The 21,029-nt window shown below is 49.9% G+C and overlaps 1 protein-coding gene across 4 annotated transcripts in view; it reads right to left on the bottom strand.

The window, feature by feature from the left end:
* CEP350 (centrosomal protein 350) overlaps positions 1 to 20,245 on the bottom strand; it is an 89,848-nt gene extending 69,603 nt beyond the window's left edge. For all 4 annotated transcript variants that reach the window (XM_055119862.1, XM_055119865.1, XM_055119864.1 and 1 more), the window contains exons 1-2: positions 20,091 to 20,245; positions 2,283 to 2,368 (exon numbers count right to left, since the gene is read on the bottom strand). In XM_055119862.1, the coding sequence (XP_054975837.1) occupies positions 2,283 to 2,355 (73 nt within the window). In that variant the 5' untranslated portion in view covers positions 2,356 to 2,368; positions 20,091 to 20,245. The remainder of the gene's footprint in view (positions 1 to 2,282; positions 2,369 to 20,090) is intronic.
* Between the last annotated feature and the right edge of the window lie 784 nt (positions 20,246 to 21,029).

Below are 21,029 nucleotides of genomic sequence, written 5' to 3'. Positions count from 1 at the left end.
ATAGCACAGCAGGTAGGGCGTTTGCCTTGCATGCAATCGATCTGGGTCCAATCCAATCCAATCCCCTGCATCTCATATGGTCCCCTGAGCATCACCAGGAGTGATTCCTGAGTGCAGAGCCAGGAGTGACCCCTGGGCATCACTGGATCTAACCCAAAAGGAAAAAAAAGAAAACTAATAACCCCAAGACCAGGGACCGGAGCAATAATATAATACAGTGGGTAGGACTCTTGCTTTGCATGTGGCTGACCCAGATTCGATCCAGGGCATCCCATATGGTCCCCTGAGCACCACCAGGCATGACCCATGAGCACAGAGACAGGAGTAAGCCCTGAGTACCACCAGTGTGGGGCCCCTACCCACCCCAAAAAAAGAAGAAAGAAACCCATTTCCCCTTAAGGCAGAGGGACTGACATTCCCACCAACCAGTAACTTCTTAGTTTACTTCAAGGAGTTGAACCAACGCAAAATTTTGCATTACACTGTATGGACATTACGAGGTGAAAAGATGAGAAAACTACCCCAGAATCCCACCTGGCAGCAGAGACAGGGGTGAAACAGACCTCATCTCTCAGAAAAAGGCCTCTGGGAGAGTGTAGAGCCATGAATGCCCCTGGGGCGTACACGAGAGACTGAAACTCCTGTGACTTGATTTCCAGACACCCCCACAGCCAATGACCTCCCGCACGTGCATTCTCATGCCTTAACAGGCCTCCAGGGACAAAGACCCTGAAGGCAAGTCGCCTCCAATACATCCTTAGCCAAAAAGAAATACATGGGGAGTGGGGGTTTGTGGGGGTGCCAGGGGGAGGAGTGTGGCTCAGAGGAGAAGAGAATGAGAATTCAGCCAGAGCATCACTTATATTTATTTGTGCCCTATATGTCTATTTTTCATTAGGAGTCATACTATTTAAGTCAAAAAATTTCTAACTGTTATAACATAATCATCTTTCAGGACATGTACCACAAACATCACAATGCCTGAAAGGAAAAGGGGGGGAGGAGGAGGAAAGAGGAGGGGAGGAAGAAAGGGAGAGAGAGAGAGGGAGAGAGGGAGAGGTAGAGGGGGAGAGAGAGAGAGAGGGAAAGAGGGAGAGGGAGAAAGGGAGAGAGAGAGAGAAAGAGAGGGGGAGAGAGAGAGGGAGAGAGAGAGGGAGGGAGAGAGGGAGGGAGAGAGGGGGAGAGAGAAGAAAACCATCTTCCATAGACAGGCGGGGGGCAGGGGGTAGCGGGAGGAAAATTGGGGACTTGGTGGTGGGAAATGTGCACTGGTGAAGGGACAGGTATTGGAGCACTACAGTACTGAAATCCAATCGTGAATAACTCGAACTGTGTATCTCACAGTGATTCAATTAAAAAAAAATCAGTTTCCAATTGTGTGAAAATTTCAAAAACTTGTTTCCTTTTCCGTATTTAGTGGGTCAAAGCCAGGGTCTTACACATTCACACACTTGCTCTGCTGCTCAGTGCTCCCCCTGGCCCCAGCAGCGTCTTCTGACAACATCCCAGGATCCTTTAGTCCACTCCCCCACCCCCGTGCCCCTGACGGTCACCTCTGCGGCAATGACTGGGCACCACACACTGAGCGTGGCATTTACAGGGGCCGCCCCTTCCCGCAGCTATTCTGGCACAGGCTTGGCAGCAGCGTCTGCAGGTCACGGACTCCTGTTCCAGCACCAGAGATGCCCAGAGGTCGGGAGAGCCACCCGAATCACACGCACACGTGGGCACTGGGCTGTGACACAGGGACGTGCCACTGAGCCAGCCCTGGGCCCCCTCCCTCCTGCCACAGGCTGCCCACGAAGGGAAGACACTAGCTGCGTTTCAAATCAAAGTTAAACATGTTGGGGCCTGAGCGGGTACAGCGAGTCGGGCATCTGCCCCGCATTCGGCCACATGGGTTCGATCCCTGGCATCAGACGTAGTCCCCCCGGCTTCGCCCGGAATAATTCCTGAGTGCAGAGGGTGTGACCCTCCAAAAATAATTAAACATGTTTTCCTTCTTTCGGTTTTGGGCCACACCCACATAGTGCTCAGGGCTTCCTCCTGGCAGTGCCGAGGGGCCCACACCCCACACGTGATGGCGGGGACCAAAGCGGGGTGAGTCGTGAGCAAGGCATGGACCGGAACCCCTGGACCATTTCTCCAGCCCTCGAAATATTACTTATCCCGTTTTTAGAAATAAGCATATGCCGTTTCCTTACACTAATCAGCCTAGAACATACCACCGGGGCGCCAGATAACCCCGGGACTGAAGGTGAGCAATTGGAAGCGAGCCCTACCTTGAGCGGCCTCCTTACTCTGCACGCTGCGTGCGCTGGGCAAAGGCACCTCTTTTGACTTGCTGCTCGTCATCTTGCCACTTTACCTGCAAGAAATCACACCGCCAGGTCACTGAACAGGGCCAGAACCGCCAGCTCTGAAAGCTGTACGTCCCCTTTCCTAGTTTCTGATGGTCCAACACCCACACATTTTTTTCCTTTTGGGTCCCACCCAGCGATACTCAGGGGTTCCTCCTGGCTCTGCACTCAGGAATCACTCCTGGCAGTGCTCGGGGGACCCTATGGGATGCTGGGAATCAAACCCGGGTCGGCCACGCGCAAGGCAAACGCCCTCCCCGCTGTGCTCTCGCTCCAGCCCCAGCACCTGCATTTTCCCTTGGGAAATAAAGCCCTGAGACAGACGCTAGTCAGTGCTGGTGAAGACAGACATTCGGGCACTGGGACTCCTGAGGATGTAACGGCAGAGCTAGGGGACGTGGCACTGTGGTTCCTTTGGCTCCTTTGGAGAAAGCGTCTTGGAGTCACAAGCCACAATCGAGCACACCCCAAAGGAAAGGGCTTCCTCGCACCCCTCGACAGGAACGCCTTTCGGTTCCCTCCTTGCCACATCGTTCTGTATTCTTCCATGCTCCCACGAAGCCTTTTTTCTCCCTGACACATGCCATCTACTCATCTAACAAGTATTTGCCGGGTGCCCAGCAGGGAGACGGAATGAGCCACGCTGAGCAGTAGGCACGGGTGTGACCAGAGCAGTCTCCACGCCCAGGGAGTCAGGGGGCTGGCTCAGAGGCTTAACAATCAACACGTCTGACGAACGGCATGGAGGCAGGTGGGGAAAAGCGGCACACAACACATGAACTCGGTCACCTGCGAGGGAGACAGGGAGTCATTTCGTCTACGACCTAAAGGAGTGAGCTAAGTGGGGCTGGCACAATAGCACAGCAGGTAGGGCGTTTGCCTTGCATGCGGCCGACCCGGGTCTGATTCCCAGCATCCCATATGGTCCCCCGAGTACTGCCAGGAGTAATTAGTAATTCCTGAGTACAGAGCCAGGAGTAACCTCTGAGCATCGCCGGGTGTGACCCAAAAAGCAAAAAAAAAAAAAAGAAGAAGGAGTGAGCTAAGTCCGGACAGGTACCTCAGGCAACGAAGCAATAACGAGTCATGGCCTCCCAATGAAGACATGATGACGAAGGAGTTTCAGAAAACAGAAGGCCCTGAGGGCTGGAGGGGAAACAGTGAGACAAGCAGGAAGGGAGGGACAAAATCAGGCAGGGCTCTGCCATTTGCGCTTTGTTTGTCTGTTTGGCTTTTGGGGTCACACCCAGAGATGCTCAGGGCTGACTCCTGGCTCTGCACTCAGGAATCACTCCTGGCGTTGTTCGGGGGACCCTATGGGATGCCGGGGATCGAACCCAGGTCAGTCACATGCCAGGCAAACGCCCTCCCCACTGTCATATCGCTCCAGCCCGCATCTGTACTTTCCAAGGATCAAAGCTGGCCACTTCCACTTCTCTCAGATGCTCTCACGTTGTTTGTCCAGAAACCAATGATAAAAATCTAGATCATTTTATTGCGCTGGGTCTCCTCTAAGCTTCTTAAAGACGAGAGTAACTGCATTTGAACCCCATCTGCATTACGGAAAACACAATCAACTTCCAAATTTTGCAAAAGATGACCCTAACTTGCCAGTAGAAAGTGAAAGCACAATTTCACTACAGTTGTAACAGGTGACATAAAAGAATCCCGTTTAAATGATGGAAAGAAAGGGGCTGGAGAGATAGTATGGCAGATACAACACTTCCTGTGCACACCGATGACCTAGGTTTGATCCCTGATACCCCATATGGTCCTCCAAGCTTTGCATCCAGGAAGCTGGGCTGATCCCCAGCACTGCACAGTACCCCAGAGCACAGAGCCAAGAGTGGTACCCAAGCACCCCCAGATGTGGCCCCAAACCAAAACAGGGCTTTACTTCCCAAGTATTTACCTCACAAAAGAAGTGACAACATCTCATAGAAAACAGAACACGGCCAACAAACTGGAAATTTCATTTTGGATTCAGGCTAAGTGTTTATCGAGCGAGACCAGAACTGGACAGCAGCATAAGAGGAAGAGGACTCAAAAAATCCTTCTTGGTTCAAATCTCCCCATCACCGGCTTCTCATGAAACTTAGACCAACGCTAATTCCTCCCCTGTGTCTCTGGAGTCTCTCCGCATTTCCGAGAGTTTCCTCCTGTGAGATTTACTCTTCATCAAGTCTTCTTGGGGCTAGGGTGATAGCACAGTGGGGAGGGTGCTGCCATGCACACAGCTGGCCCGGGTTCGATTCCTGAGTGCAGAGCCAGGAGTAACCCCTGAGCATCGCCAGGTGTGACCCATAAAGTTCTCCCTAAAACCACCGAGTCCCCAACCCTGGTGAGCATTTTGTCAGCATCTCTCACTCCTGAAACGCTCCTTCCCCTCACCTCACCCGTCTACACTTGGGCGTTCCACTCCTCTGGGGTTTTCCTGACACAGAGCTGTTCTCGCTCTGGAATCTGGAGGCTCAAAAGTGCTGACTGAGGGCCCTGCCACGACACCCGACCCGCCCTGGAGGGCCTCAGCCATGCCCAGGGCTTCAAGCACCGTCCAGGTGCCAACAGCTGCCAACACTCCAGTCTGGAGCCGATTTGAGGTCCTAACCCACGGATCAAACTGCTGGTTCCCCAAAGATGAATTTCCAATTCAATTTCCAAACGCCAGCTCACTGTTCTCCCAAACAGGAGGCATTAAGTCCCTGTCATGCAGTTGCATAAGCCAGAAATAGTCACAAAAGTCAGGGTCCGAGTGATAGTACAGCAGGGAGGGCACTCGCCTTGCATGCGGCCGGCCAGGGTTCGATTCTCGGCAGCCCAGAGGATCCCCCAACCCCCACCAGGGGTGATCCCTGAGCACCACCAGGTGTGGCCGAAGAAAAAAAAAGGAAAGAGGGGCCGGAGCGACAGCACAGCGGGGAGGGCGTTTGCCTTGCACGTGGTCGACCCGGGTTTGATCCCCGGCATCCCATATGGTCCCCAAGCACTGCCAGGAGCAATCCCTGAGTGCAAAGCCAGGAGTAACCCCTGAGCATCGCTGGGTGTGACCCAAAAAGAAAAAAAAAAAAGGAAAGAAAGGAAAAGAAAGAGAGTCACCAAAGTGATTATACTAGATATGCGTAAGATCTTTTTCTACTCTGAATTTAGCACCTATGCTGGTCTGAGAAGGAATTACTGAAATATATATGCAGTGGGGGTATCTTTGAAGTTAAAACATATACTTTGGGAGGTTAGGACATTTGGCCTTCATGCAGGAGACTCGATCCCCAGTACCACCTGTGGCCCCCTGAATAGCGCCAGGTCTAGCCCGTGAGCACCACTGGGTCTGGCCCCAATCTTTCCACCCCAACCCCGGAGAGCCAAACAATTTCCACAGTATATTAAGACATTCTATGTCTTGGGGCAGGAGAGACAGGACAATGGACAGGGCATTTGTCTTGCATGTGGCTGACCCGGATTGGATCCCTGGCATCCCGTATGGTCCCTGAGCACCACCAGGAGTAACTGCTGAATGCAGAGTCAGGAGTAACCCCCGAGCATCACTGAGTGTGATCCCCAAACCAGAAATAAATAAATGATGGAATATCTAATATAAATAGCTTTATATAAACGCTTTTAAGTTCTAACAAATACTACTAGATGTAGCCCACATAAATAAAAACTGAATTCTCAGTAACTCGAACGTCTGAAGTAGTGAAAAATAAGAGTATAAAGTCGTCCTGCCACAGAGGATTCTGGGTAATGCTGATCTCTATCTGCGGTAGAGACACAAGATAGAAAATGACATTCTGAACCTGCCAATCCCAGGAACCTTCTCACAGCAAATTTCCCTTTCGGAATTCTTGACAAACCTTTGGATCACGAGACTCAATCAGCTTCGTGTTCACTGGGCGTTATGTGCACGGGGTCAGGAGATGGAAGAAACGTTTTATTCTGCCTGTCACTGTGACGGTCCCCTACCCAAGGGCACTGTTCCACTCCCTCGTCTCTGTCCTAGCCTCGGGAACAATCATGGCAGCCAGCCATGTTAGGACAATCCTGCCTCAGTAGTTCTAAACGGCCTTGAGGGCTCCTGGCGTGGGTCACTGCTCCCCCTCGGCAGACCCCCGGCCCTTTTCACGCCCCTGCTCAGACTGACATGGTCCTCTCTGATGGGGCTGTGAGCGGACCTGATGCTCCCGGCCTCCTGGTGGCCCTAAGCCCATCCCCACGCCGGGTGCTCAGGCTGTCGGCTGAGACAGTGTCCCACTTGGCGAGTGTCAGAATCCAGTTCTTAGGGGCAAACAGGCACAAGAGCAGGTATTGCGTTCTGCAGCCGCAAATCTTCACCCACTGGCCTATGTCGACCTTTAAAACGTGAGCCGTCTGCACGTCTGAAATAGGTGTGTGCAGACAGTGTTTTGACACCCCCTCCCCCACTGCTTCCTCTTCCTTTCATCACTGCTTAATGTGGGGGCTGTCGTGATGGCGGGGCTCACACATCTAGCGTGGGGTTCGAGGGTGTCCCACACCCATCAGGCTGGGACCGCCTGCACAAGGAGCCTCCCCCTCCCTCCTTAGGTGTGGTGCTTGCAGGCCCAGCAGTCTTTTTTACTTTTGTTCTTGGGCCACTGCTCAGGGCTGACTCCTGGCTCTGCACTCAGGAATCATTCCTGATGGTGCTCGGGGGACCCTATGGGATGCCGGGGTTCGAACCTGGGTTGGCAGCGTGCATTGGCAACTATCCTACATGCTGTCTTCTCTCTCCAGTCTTGGCCTGGCACGCTTTAGTGCCCTGCCACCTTCACCAAGGCCCTGGTCCTAAGTCTCGCCTCTGAAGAGGCCAGGTGCTGGGGCTGGAGGGATAGCACAGCAGGGAGGGTGTTTGCCTTGCACACCGGCTGGCTGACCCGAGGGTCAATCCCCCACCTCCCATAAACTCCCCGAGCACCACCAGGAGTAATTCCGGAATGCAGAATCAGGAGTCAGACCTGAGTGTCACTGAGTGTGGCCCCCAAACCAAAAATCCCTGTTTTTTTAAAATCAAAGGAGCAGGTGTTGCAATCCTTTCGCGTCCAGCCCCCTCCCACTGCCCCTGCCAAGGAAACTGTAAGTGGCTAGCTTTTTTGTTTTTAATCACCAAAACCCCAATGGAATCAACAATCAACAAGTCCTCTCGAGGCACCCCCCCAGAGAGACCTGGAGCTTCTCCCAGGGAGAAGGTTAACAAGGTAACAAACGGCAAATGACCCCATTGGCACCTTCCCCTGGAAGGTCCCGGCCTGCAGAACCCCCCAAGAGCTCCTTCAACTTGTATTCGGGAGGCCAGGCAGCAGGGCCAGGGTGGGGCGAGCATGGAGGTGCCCCCCACAATAGGGAACACAGTTCCTGCTGGTGGGGAAGAAGTGAAATACTCCTAAAGGCAACCGTCCTCAGAGTTTGCCGTTAATTATGCTCATAGGTCAAATGAGTGATTCCTTCCCTGATTTCTACATTATCTGAACCACCTTCAGTTAAGAGTGTCAAGACGTAGGGCCGGAGCTACAGTTCAGTGGGTAGAGTGTTTGCCTTGCACACAGCCAACCCAGGTTCGATCCCCGGCATCCCATAGGGTCCCCGAGCACCACCAGGAGTCATTCCTGAGTATAAGCCCTGAGCATCACCGGGTATGACACACACACACAAAAAAAAATGTGTCAAGACTATTTCCTATGTTAAAATGGTAAAAAATGCTTAAACCATCACCCAAAACCAAACTTACTCAAGTTCAATCATATTTCTCTGCTTGTAAAAAGACCCTTCTAGGGAATTCTTTTAAAAAGATCTTTTAAGTTTAGAAGTAGAACACAGGGCTGGAGTGATAGTACAGCAGGTAGGGCGTTTGCCTTGCATGCAGCCGACCCAGGTTTGACTCCCAGCATCCCATATGACCATGGGCTTATGAGCACCACCAGGAGTAATTCCTGAGTGCAAAGCCAGGAATAACCCCCGTGCATCGACGGGTGTGACCAAAAAAGAAAAAAAAATAGAGGTAAAGCACACAGTTTGCATGGCTGAGGTCCTGGGCTTCATTCGCCCACAATTTCAGAGATTCACCTCCTACATATAAGTATAGTCAAACCTCAACTATAACCAAGCCAGAAACTAGGCATACTGAAGGGTTACCGAACTTGGTGTTTTCCAAACAGCAGGTAAAGAAAATAAAACCTGGGGCTGGAGCAATAGTACAGCAGGCAGGGCGTTTGCCTTGCATGCGGCTGACCTGGGATGGAATCCCAGCATCCTCATATGGTTCCCCAGGCACCACCAGGAGTGATTCTTGAGTGCAGAGCCAGGAATCAGCCCTGAGCATTGCCGGGTGTGACCCCTGTGAAGAAAGGAAGGAAGGAAGGAAAGAAAGAAAGAAAGAAAGAAAGAAAGAAAGAAAGAAAGAAAGAAAGAAAGAAAGAAAGAAAGAAAGAAAGAAAGAAAGAAAGAAAGAAAGAAAGAAAGAAAGAAAGAAAGAAAGAAAGAAAAGAAAAGAAAAGAAAAGAAAAGAAAAGAAAAGAAAAGAAAAGAAAAGAAAAGAAAAGAAAAGAAAAGAAAAGAAAAGAAAAGAAAAGAAAAGAAAAGAAAAGAAAAGAAAAGAAAAGAAAAGAAAAGAAAAGAAAAGAAAACCAATCTAATAGGTTGGAGCTAACATTTACTGGGGGCCAAGGGGGCATCCAGCAACGCTTAGGTAGGGTCACCCGGGGCAGTGCTCGTGGGACCATAAGTGGTACTGGGGATAGTCATAAGAAGACAAGTGCCTACAATCCAGCCCGGGGCTAGCATTTTAAATTGCACCCAAATAGAACTGAAGATATCTAGATGGACTGATAGTGTGTCTGTGGGAAAGCTGTATTTGACTTCACATTCTGACGGGTATACATGAGGTCAGCAGAGAAAAACACATCTCACTGTGGGCACCCTGGTCAGAGAATTTCGGCAGCTCTCACTGTCTCAATGCTCAGAACCCTGCGTTTCCCGGGAGAGTTTTTCTTTTTCCTTTTTGGTTTTGGGGCCACACGCAGTGATGCTCAGGGGATAATCCGCCATGCCAGAAATGTAAATGAAGTTGGTCGCTGGCCGTATGCAAGCATGTATGTCCACATTCCCGCACAGTCTCTCTGTGGGGTTTGTTCTGGGTACCCCAGGTCCCAAAACCACTGAGCCATTTTCCAGTTATTAGGTAAGAAGTCCAACAAGCTATTGTGTTATGTCCTACCGATTTAATAGTAGCTTGAAAACGACATTGAACTGATACTATTTTGCTTGGGGGCCACACCTGGCATGCTCAGGGGTAACTCCTGACTGTGTTCTGGAAACACTCCTGGGGGTGTTCAGGGGACCCTATGGGATGCTGAGGACCAAACTCGAGTCAGCATACGCCAAGGCAAGAGCCTTGCCCACTGTACTCTCTCTCCACCCGATAACACTATTTTACACACCCCAGTACTTTAGCTCAACCCTGTCACCTCCTTCCCAGTAGCCTCAGCTCGATTCTCAACATTCAGGCTTTTCACACTTTATTCGGCAAGTCCATCAATCTCATATCCTTATGTTGCATACAAAGGTGAACTCACCCAATACTTGCCTATTTCCTTCAAGCTTATTTTGTTTCTTCTAATTCTCTCCAGCTCCCTCCCCTTTGCTGCAAGCGGCAAATGTTCTTTGTTTTGGTTTTAGGGCCATACCCAGCAGTGCTCAGAGCTTACTCGTCTCTGTATTCAGGGATTACTCCTTGGCAGTGCCTGGACAACCATCCAGGGCTCCAGCAAGGCACCTGCAAGGCAAATGCCCTGCCCACTATACCAACTCTATGGCCCTGAGTGGCAGTTTTCATTGCTCATAACTGAACAGTGTGCCACCCTAGAAAGGGCCGTATCTTCTTTGTCCAATCATGTCCCCTTGGGCACTGTGACTGTCTCAATATTTTAGCTCCTGCAAATGACTCTGCAACAATGTGGTGGGCACAACTTTTTGTGTCAATGATTTTCTGTCTCCCGTAGGTGCCCCAAAGTGGGGTTTCTGGATCACGTGGGAGCTTTTTTGTTGTTTGAGGAAGTCCACTTTCCCCAAATGGCTGCACTAAGGCATGTTTCCAAGTGCATTTTTCCCCCACCCTCTCGCCAACACCGGTTACTGCCACTTTGGGTGAGAGCCATTCTCAGAAGTGGTGACTATCCCCAGGTGGTCTTTTTTTTGGGTCACACCCAGCAATGCATAGGGATTACTCCTAGCTCTGCACTCAGGAATTACTCCTGGCCGTGCTCAGGGGACCCTATGGGATGCTGGGGATCGAACCCAGGTCGGCCTCGTGCAAGGCAAACGCCCTCCCTGCTGTGCTATCGCTCCAGCCCCAACTCTGCAGTCTTAATGTGCATTTTCCCCATAATCGGAGATGAGACTGTTTTCATCCATGTGTCTTGGGAGAAGTGTTCCTTTGAATCAATGACCATCTTTATTGGGTTATGTGCTTCTTATTACACTGTCTAGGTTCTTTATAGCTTAGATATTAATAAGTTTAGGTGTATGATGAGCAAATACCCTTCCCTATTCAGCAGGTCTTTTGTTCCTTTTTATTCTTTTTCTGTCCAGAAGCTTTAATATAGTCCCAGTTCTTTATCTGAACTTCTATTTCTTTTATTGGGGTTGACTCACCTTTAACACTAAAGGCAAGGAATGTTCCCCCTTTGTTATCTTCTACATACTTTCCAATTTCAGGTCTTAAATTGAGTCTTCCATTCATTTTGGATTTATTTCTGTTAGTGAGAAATCCAGACTGGAGTGATAGCACAGCGGGTAGGGCGTTTGCCTTGCACACGCTGACATGGGTTCGATTCCTCCATCCCTCTTAGAGAGCCAGGGATGCTACTGAGAGTATCACGCCAGCACATGGTGTATTTGATATGCCAAAAACAGTAACAAGTCTCACAATGGAGATGTTACTGGTGCCCGCTCAAACAAATTGATAATTGATGAACAACAGGACGACAGTGCTACAGTGAGGAATCCAGTTTCAGTCTTTTGCTGCCCCGTGTTCTGAAGATCAGTTACTAAAGAGCCTTTTCTTTCTCTATTTTATGGTCTGAAGTCCTTCATCATAAATACCAATATATGCGAACTTATGTCTGGACTTCCAATTCTATCCTATTTATAGGGATGCCTTTCTATTCTGATACCATACGAATCTGTGGCTTGGTATAGTTGGGGTTTCTTCAACTTTTTTTCTTTTTTTCTTTTTTAAGCCATACCCAGCAATGCTCAGGACTGACTCCTGGCGCTGTGCCAGAGTGATGGTTCAGGGACCATGTTCAGGAATGCTGGGGCTTGAACCTGGTCAGCCACATGCAAGACAAGTGCTCTCCCCACTGTACTATCGCTACAGTCCCCCTTCTTCAACTTTTCTGCCTGGGACCACATTTCACTGGAGAAATGCAACACAAACACTTCCAGAAATACCTCAAATTCATGGCATTATTGATGTTTCATTAATTCTAGGCCATTGCATGTACAGAGACAATTGCCAGGAATACAATTTTTGGAACACCTCTCCCCACTCCCCACCCCCCAATTCAGTTACACAGTTTCATACACAGTCACAACCCACAGTTTAAGAAGCTAGAGTACAAGTAACATGATAGCCTTTATTTTTCTTCCATCCAGGACTGTAGTAACTGAAGTTTTGTTATGATCACACATAAGCGCACATAGATACCCACATGCACATGCATGAACACACACACAGGTCCCTGGCTGTGTATGCACGCACACACACATGCAAACATGCACACACATGTCCCTGGCTGTGCATGTATACATGCACACACACAGTTCTTATGCTGCTCACACATGCAGTCATGTTTTCTCTGCAGCCCACATGTCAGGGCTCTGAGCTGGCACACTCCGGCCTGGGGCTCCCTTATGTTGTGATAGATGCCCAAGTTGTGGTTGAACCTGTCAAGGCTGGCGACAGTGTTCACACTACAAGGGGTCACAATTCCCTCACCTATTTAAGTTGCAGTGTTTACACGCATGGGCTTCCTGTGGCAGTCAGGATCATACCAGGCACATGCAGTAACACGGAGCAGGACAATGCTCCGTGCCCACGGCTGCACCGAGGATCAAACTGTCATGTCTTTCTGCTTGCAGGGCAGGGCTGCTAAGCTCTCCCTGGGACCTCAATGGGTTTTGATGGCGACACATTAAATCCATATATTTTGGAAAAGGGCCATTTTAGTTACACTCATCTTCCCACCCATGTCCATGGAAAGCCTTTCCATCTTGTAACGCCTTATCCTATGTCTTTTAATCGTGTGTTTAATGAAAAGTTCACTACCTAGGCCTTCCACCTGCAATGTTCCATTTATTCCTGGACATTTCATATCTTCTGGATGCAAAAATAAATGGGACTGGGGCTGGAGCGATAGCACAGCGGGTAGGGCGTTTGCCTTGCACGTGGCTGATCCGGGTTCAATTCCCAGCATCCCATATGGTCCCCTGAGCACCTCCAGGGGTAATTCCTGAGTGCAGAGCCAGGAATAACCCCTGTGCATCACTGGGTGTGACCCAAAAAGCTAAATAAATAAAGGAGCATGCTTTAAAGTGAGGCAAAAAGATTTTAAAAAATAATAAAAATAAATGGGACTGCCTGGAAAAAAAAAAAAGCAACTTTGTCACGGCCAGAGAAGAGGTTAGCAACAAAGCTAACTGGCCTCAGGCCCTGGCATCACAGAAAAGAAATCTGTCCTCTCACTAAGTAGCCACAGTTGTCTCTCACCAGTGTCTGCGCACCTTCTGACAGCTTCTCAAACCCTGCAGTCACCTGGCCGCTGCCATTCTCACATTCTCTCGCACACTACCTGGTGCGCCGTGCTTGCTGGGCACCGCACCCCCCGAGTCTTGCTTCTTAAAGACTTACAATCCCCAGAAGGAATCTAAGTGTAATCTCAGACACACCACTTCAAACTAACCGTCTGAGCAGTGCCCCACAAATGTATGCAAGCACACAAAATGCTACAGCTGTCAAATACTACGGCTCCCTAAAAAGGTCTGAACACCCCACGGTGCCCATGAGTTCACTATGAGGTACCAAGTGACCGTGGGTACAGGTCAGACATCCTGAGTTGAAGGAATCACTACTGGACCAAAAACACGTCCAGGAGGCCCAGGTTTGATCCCCTGCACCACAAGGTCCCACAAGCACCACTGGGAATGACAGTACCTTCATCCTCAAGCACAGAGCTGGGAGAAGCCCCTGAACACTTCTGGTTGTGGTTCAATTAAAAAAAAAAAAAAAAAAGTACTGATCAATTTGTAAATTAAGAAATGTGAACTGGAGTGATAGTACAGCAAGTAGGATGCTTGCTTTGCATGCGGCCGACCCAGGTTTGATGCCCAGCATACCATATGGTCCAAGCCCCACCAGGAGTGATTCCTAAATGCAGAGCAGGGAAATAATCCCTTAGTATTGCCGGGTGTGGCCCAAACGTTAAAAAAAAGAAAACATAAGAAATGAGACATAAGGTCAGAAAGCTAGTAGAATAATATTTATAAAGAATTCTCAGGTTAATTTTAATTTTCCAAGAATTTAATGCAGTATCTGGGGCCGGTAGGGCATTTACCTTGCACGCGACTAACCCAGGTTCGATCCCCAGCATCCCAAATGGTCCCTTGAGCACCGATAGGTGTAATTCCTGAGTGCAGAGGCAGGAGTAACCCCTGAGCATTGCCCAGTTGACTCAAAAAGAAAAAAAAAAATTTAATGTAATATTCACTGATGAAAACTGCAGATATCACAATTACTGTATTTTAAAAGGAAAATATGACTGTATAATAGGAATAAAATTCCACATTAGAATTTTTTAGTAAAGTATTTTCCAAAAAGATAAAATAGGACTGATAGTAAGCACCACAAATATCTAAAGTACAAACAGAAAGCTACGTACTTCCCAAGGGATATTAGGCAGCTAATAGTTAATTGCCTATTGTTACAAACCCTTTCCTATAGAAAAATAAGAATAAACTACGCTTTGGGCCTATGTGTATTTGAAAATCTGAATATACCGTGAGGTAGCACAATTTTTTTTCTTTGCGCAATATTATCTTATGAACTTCGCCAATGTCAGTACATAAAAACTGAACTCACTTGGTGCTTGCTTAGGGCTTACACATTAACTCATTTAATTTCTCACAACAGCTTTCCAAGCAGAGAAGGAGATGTCTGCTCTGTAAACAAGCCTAAGTAACTGGTCACAGCACCTGAGTGGCAGTGGCTAGAAACTGAACCCAGAAAGTGCGCTGGTGGTCACTACGGCCAAGGGCAGCTGACACACTTCTTCAAGAGAGGCACTTCCCGGGGGCTGCAGAAATTGTACAGGGGAAGGCACCTGCCAGCCAGGCAGCTCTGGTTCAAATCCCAGCACCACTCATGGTCCCCAAGTACCACCAGAGACCCCTCCTAAGCAAAAAGCAAGGAACAGCTCCGGAATGCTGCCCACAAAGATACTTCTCAACTTGTTGACGGTGTGCAATCCCTCATGGAATTACAATACTGTGATTGGTTTTTTTTGGAGGGGAGCTTTTTCGGGGTCACATCCAGTGATGCTCAAGGGTTACTCCTGGCTCTGCACTCAGAGCCACTAACAGACACTTAGGACTTTCTTGGTTACTGATCAATGATAAAATTTACATCAGTTACTAACAACGAAATGCCCACCAAGGAAAATACATTTTTAATTTTGAGCATTACATTTAAAGTTCCTTCCAAAACACAGTTCTAGTCCCTGTCACAGTCGGTCTCTCGTCTGTCTGAGACAGTGCCAAGGGCACCAAGGAGAGTGTGATTCATGGAGAAATCTTGTTTTGGGTTTTTTGTTTGGGGGGGCCCACACCTAGAGGTACAGAGGGGTTATTCCTGGTTCTGTATCTGGGGACCATATATGGCGGCAGAGACGGAGATTCAAACCAGGGTCGAATGCAAGGTAGGTGCCTTAATCCCAGTATTATCTCAATGTCCCAAGTTTGTAATTAACACTGATGCCGAATAGATTGCCAGGTTGTTCTCAATTATCATCTGATTTGATAATAATCTTACACATTAAACAAATGCGAACCCAGCAGCCGTATAGTGGATTCTTCTTCCAGTTATGAAAACAACTATGAACAAGCTATTTCCCCCATATGATATTGTTTACATATATATGTGTATATTATGTTTTAATAAAAAAAAATGTGGGAATTGGACTAGCTGACCTTCAAGACTTCAAATTCCCAATGGTGTAATTAAGAAGTGACTTACAGTTATTACAGGCCTGTAATTACAGTACTAGTATAACAAGTCAGTGTCTTAAAGCTCCTATTTTCTTTAAATCACAATAATTATTGGCAGAACACCTAGGCAAATCATTAAAACAAGTCTCTAGCATCCACTTGTAGGTTTTTCTCAGTGGCTTTCTAATCCCAAAATGCCACTTCCCTGCTCCAGAGAATCTGAATGTACCTCTGGAGAGCAGTCTTTTTTTTTTTTTTTGGAGAGCAGTCTTAAGAGCTGAGGTGTGCCTACAAATCAAGAACCAATATTTCACTGTTTTTTTTAAAACATGATAACTGAGAACAATCAATTTATTCAATGTTTATTGACTATTATATTCTGTGCTCAGAGCCAGGCGCACAGTAGTTAAGAGGGGCTCTCTGACACCATAGAACCTCCAGGATAGATAGACAAGGCATGTAAGTAACCTAAATAACCACCAGTGAAGAGGTTAGGCTTAAGAGAAAGTACTGAAAATCAGTGCAGAGGTGGCCAACCCGGGTTCAATCCCCACTGAACCCTGATCGGCCGCCTCTGCACAAGTCCTGGGGCACTGCCAGGAGTGATCCCTGAGCACAGAGGCAGGAGCATCGCCAGGTGTACCTCCAAACAAAATGAACAAAATTAGTGCAGGGGAAAAAAACCTCAATCCTATGATGATTACTCTGGACTACTAGATAGAGACATAAAAAAAATGGTGCCGGAGCGGAAAAAAACTGAAGAAAATTATTTCACAATTCGCCCCAAGCTACAAAAATAGCAATCACACGTATTAAGGCTGCGTTAACTTTTTAAGCCGTCAGTGGTCCATACAGTAAAATCACCAAGATTTCCTTTTCAGTCTTGCCCCTGACCACACGGTTGGTCTGAATCTTTTCCATAAGCAAGATACACGATTCAAAGTACCAAAGAGAGCAGAACTGAGTACCAAAATGAAATAATAACAAATTAACGACAACTTTGCAGGAACTCTGTTCAAGATAAAAGTGCATCTAGAAATAAAGCAATAGGCCAGAGGAAACAGTACAGGGTTAAGACACTTGGCTTGCTTGCAGCCAAGCCAGATTCCATCCCTAGCACCTCATATGGTCCCATATATGAGGTCAGGGGTCTCTCCTGAGCACAGAGACAGGAAGAGCCCTGAAGGTAGCCACGGGTACAGCCCAAATCCCCCTTCCCCACAGAGTGAAGCAATCCAATAACTCAGGCCTGCCAATAATTTTTAAAATGCTCTGAAAAATACTAGTGTTTTTAAAAATCTAGTGAGCATTAGTATAAGGGACAAGTGGCATGTCAAAAAAAACTAAAATAGAATTTTTTCCTTTTAGATTTAAAAGTGCCATATGCCGGAAGTAGCCCTATTAATAGTCAATTAAAACAGAGCTGGGGGTTGTGCGGAGGTTAAGGCACTTGCTTTGCATGATGCCAGCTTCAGCTCAATCCCCAGCACCACATGGTCCCCCCAGCACAGACAGGAATAGCCCCCCAGCACCACTGGGTGCGGCCCAAAAACCCAGTGAATAAATTAAACTACTTCTAAGATGCTATCTAGATTTGTGGTGATCTTTTTATCAATATATTGATCTTTGTATCAATGTAAAAATTATATTTTAATAATTATGAAACTGTTACATGTCAATCACCCTTCAATAAAAAAATAAATTATGTAATAAAAATAATTTGAAACACTCCCCTCCCACCCAAATAAAAAAACCTCTAGAGCAAATTTTCCCCAGAAAGGGCTTCCCTATCCCTAGAATTTGGGGGGTGGTTCCCCAAGGGGCTTGCCAAGTGATTTGCTTGGCTTTATTTTTGGTTTTCAGAAAAGGAGGCAGCAGACCTAACACGTTTGGGAGTCTCTGAGGATCATTTGTAGAAAGAAAACATTCACGGGGCTGGAGTGAGAGCACAGCGGGGAGGGCATTTGCCTTGCATGCAGCCAACCCAAGTTCGATTCCCAGCATCCCATATGGTCCCCTGAGCACCGCCAGGGGTGATTCCTGAGAGCAGAGCTAGGAGGAACCCCTGTGCATCACCAGGTGTGACCCAAAAAGCAAAAAAAAAAACATTCACAGAAGTAGTCAACTTCCTGGTCTACTGAGTCACTCCAACTAAGAGGGTGAGAGTGCTCTGAAGACTGAAAGCACACTTCCCTAACAAGGCGTCTGCCTTACATGCAGCCAACCCCGGTTTGACCCCCGGCATCCCACAGGGTCCCCTGATCCCCACCAGGAGTAATTCTGGAGTGCAGTCAGGTGTGGCCCCCAAACTCCATTTTTTTTAATGTCAGTCATTTTAAATGGGCCCTTCTCCACTCCCACTGTAACTTGCAGCAATTTCCCCAGCCACAAGACTGGTTGTGGGGAACTCCATCTTTCCTCAATCCTTGACATAGCAGGAATGCCCCAAGATGCTCCAAAGGCTGGTGATCAGCAGCACGTGGAGAAAAAACAAACCTCCAAACTTCCTACTTTCTAAGGCTATCAGAGTATTAAGGACACACGTTATACACACCCAGGCATCTCAGACAATCAGAGAAGTCCACATACCTGTGAAACTAATCAGGCCACAAAACTGATCGTGATGACAAAAAAAAACCAAAAGTCCAGCTCTAAGAAAAGATGATACACACAAGTGTTTCTCTATACATACAATGTATTCAAACTTGATGTTTATTGTCTAATCAAAGTATCTTCCATGGGGCTGGAGCTATAGCACAGCGGGTAGAGTGTTTGCCTTGAACGCAGCCGACCTGGGTTCAATTCCCAGCATCCCATAGGGTCCCCTGAGCACCGCCGGGAGTCATTCCTAAGTGCAGAGCCAGGAATAACCCCTGTGCATCCCCGGGTGTTACCCAAAAAGAAAAAACAAAAACAAAAACAAAGTATCTTCCATGCCATGACAGTTTGATGGCTCCAGGGGAGTTTATTAGAAGCTGGTCCGTTTAGCCCACTAAAAGTCATGATTCGGGCTGGAGCAATAGGACAGCCAGGAGTGCATTTTTACCTTGCACGTGGCCAACCTGGGTTTCGATCCCAGGCATCCCATAGGGTCCCCAGAGCACCACCAGGAGCAATTCCTGAGCACAGAGCTGGAAAAAACCCCTGGGCATCACACCCCAAAAGCTAGTTAATAATAATAATAATAATGTCATGATTCCCCCACCCTTGGGTTTGTACCCATTTCTAGCCCAGATCTGGCAATGCTATCTAGTTTTAAAATGTTTTTCAACCATGTTTTCAAAGCGGGGCAGTGGTGGAGGGAGGGTTGAGGGGGGAGGAGGCAAGCTTTGCACAGTCCATCGCTGCTCCCCTCCAAAGCCGCTCCTGATTGCTCCCCGCTCTGCCTATTGCAACCGCCGTTCCCCGAAACCCAGCCACAACAGCGCAGGAGCCGGGCTGGTTAACATGGCAACACAAATCGTTAACAACTTTCCCCCCCCACCCCCACCCCTTCAAAACAAGCACGGAAACCAAACACCCAGGCCGACGCCTTGGGGACTGATCACTCTTCTTGACAACCTGCTGGTCTCTGTTTATTTGGGTTTTTCATTTCCCCCCCCCCATCAGCTCCACACACACCAACACCCCCCCCCCCTGCACCTAAGAACCCCAGTAAAATCGACACGGATGGGCAACCTCCCTGTGCCAAACGCCTAGAGGACGGCGCCGGATTCTGAGCCCCCCTGTTTTGTGACACCGGCCAGCGCGGGCAGGGGTGAAGGGGGGGGCGGCTGGGGGGAGCCGATGCCAACGGGGGCGGGTGGGGAAAGAGCCTGACAACTTTGCAGAGCGCAAAGTGGCGGGTGCATGCATGCATGCATGCATGCATGGGGGGGCGCGTTGGGGGGAGTGACACCCCCCCCACACACACACCACACACAGCTGCAGATCAGTTTTCCCTGACACTGGAGCTGTTTATCCCCAGCACCAAAAAAAAAGGGAAGAGAAACTCGTCACCCGTACCACGGAGAGCCAGGGATTTCCCGACGGCCCCCCCCCCCGCGGGAATGGGGGGACCACAATGAGGGGCGCGAGGGGCGGCGTCCTTCGCAGAGGTGCAGAGGTGAGGGGCGGCGGCGCGGGCAGGTGCGGCCCTCAGGGCTGTGTCTCTCCCCCCTCACGGTCCCCTCAGTCCCCTCACAGCCCGGATCTCATCAGGGCTATCCCCTCACGGTCCCCTCAGGGTCCCCTCACAGCTGCGGGGTCGCGACACGTCGCCCCGGGCTCGGGTCTCCTCCGCGCTGTCCCCTCGCGGTCCCCTCATAGCCGTGGGGGTCGCGACACGTCGCCCCGGGCCCGGGTCTCCTCAGCGCTGTCCCCTCACGGTCCCCTCCCGGCCACCGGGTCGCGACCCGCCCCGTCTCGCGTCCCGCGGGCCGCCAGCGGGGACCCGGGCGGACTGAGGCGGCGGCTCACCTGAGAGTGTCGCCTCCGCCCTCGGCTCCCACGGAGCATCCCGCGGGGCCTGGCGGCGGAGGGTGCGGGCGCCGCCGGCCCCACGGCTGCCCGGCCGGGCCTCCCCGCCGGCTCCGGGCTCCGCGCGACGCCCCGCCGCCGCCCCCCGGCCCGCCCCGGCCCGCCCCGGCCCTCTCCGCGGTCCCCGCCGGCGCCGCTCGCCCTCGCCCGGGAGTCACTCCGGCCGCGGCGGCGCGGTCGCCATTACAGCCCAACAACTGACACGGAGGAGGAGCGGCGCCGGCGGCAGCGGCTGAGGCGGCGGCGGTGGCGGCGCGGGGCAGGGCGGGAGCCGACCGGGCCCGGACAGCTCTCGCGAGAACAGCCGCGAGCCGCGGCCACGAGAATGCGGCCTCCGCGCGAGGCCATGTTGAGTGTGGAGGGGAGGGCGGGCTCGACCCGCCTCCGGGGCGCCATGTTGGGAGTGGCGGGGTTTCCTCCGGGAGGAGGCGGCGGAGGAAAGATCCGCAGAGGAGACCTCCCCCTGCCCCCACCCCCTCTAACGCTAATTGGGCCGCCCCGATACGCATTTCACCCCCCACGCCAGAGGAAAGGAACTGGGGGCGGGGGGGCTCTGACAAGGATGAACTTGAAGTCTGGGAATTGCAGCGCCTTCGGCTTCACCGTGTCTCTTTCACCCTTGGGCGTGCAAAGAAAATTGCATTTGCCCTAGTCAGCTCCGGAGTTATTGCGGCTCTGCGGCTACCGCAGTTACCCGTTCTTAGCTGGGTTTTTTTTTTTTTTTTTGGAGGTGGGGGCGGGTTGTTTTGGTTTCCCCCACACACACACACACTGGGGTTATATTACAGTATTCAGCCTGTGCGCATCAGAGGGCAAAGCAAACGCAGTTCCCCCTCCCAGGAGAATTTGCATGAATCCCACCGTCCTTTGAGACATCCG

Source organism: Sorex araneus, chromosome X (genome assembly GCF_027595985.1).
Source record: "Sorex araneus isolate mSorAra2 chromosome X, mSorAra2.pri, whole genome shotgun sequence".
In the NCBI taxonomy this organism is placed as follows: domain Eukaryota; kingdom Metazoa; phylum Chordata; class Mammalia; order Eulipotyphla; family Soricidae; genus Sorex; species Sorex araneus.
Note: the sequence above shows the minus strand (reverse complement) of the source record. Positions and strands in the feature narration are given on the sequence as shown.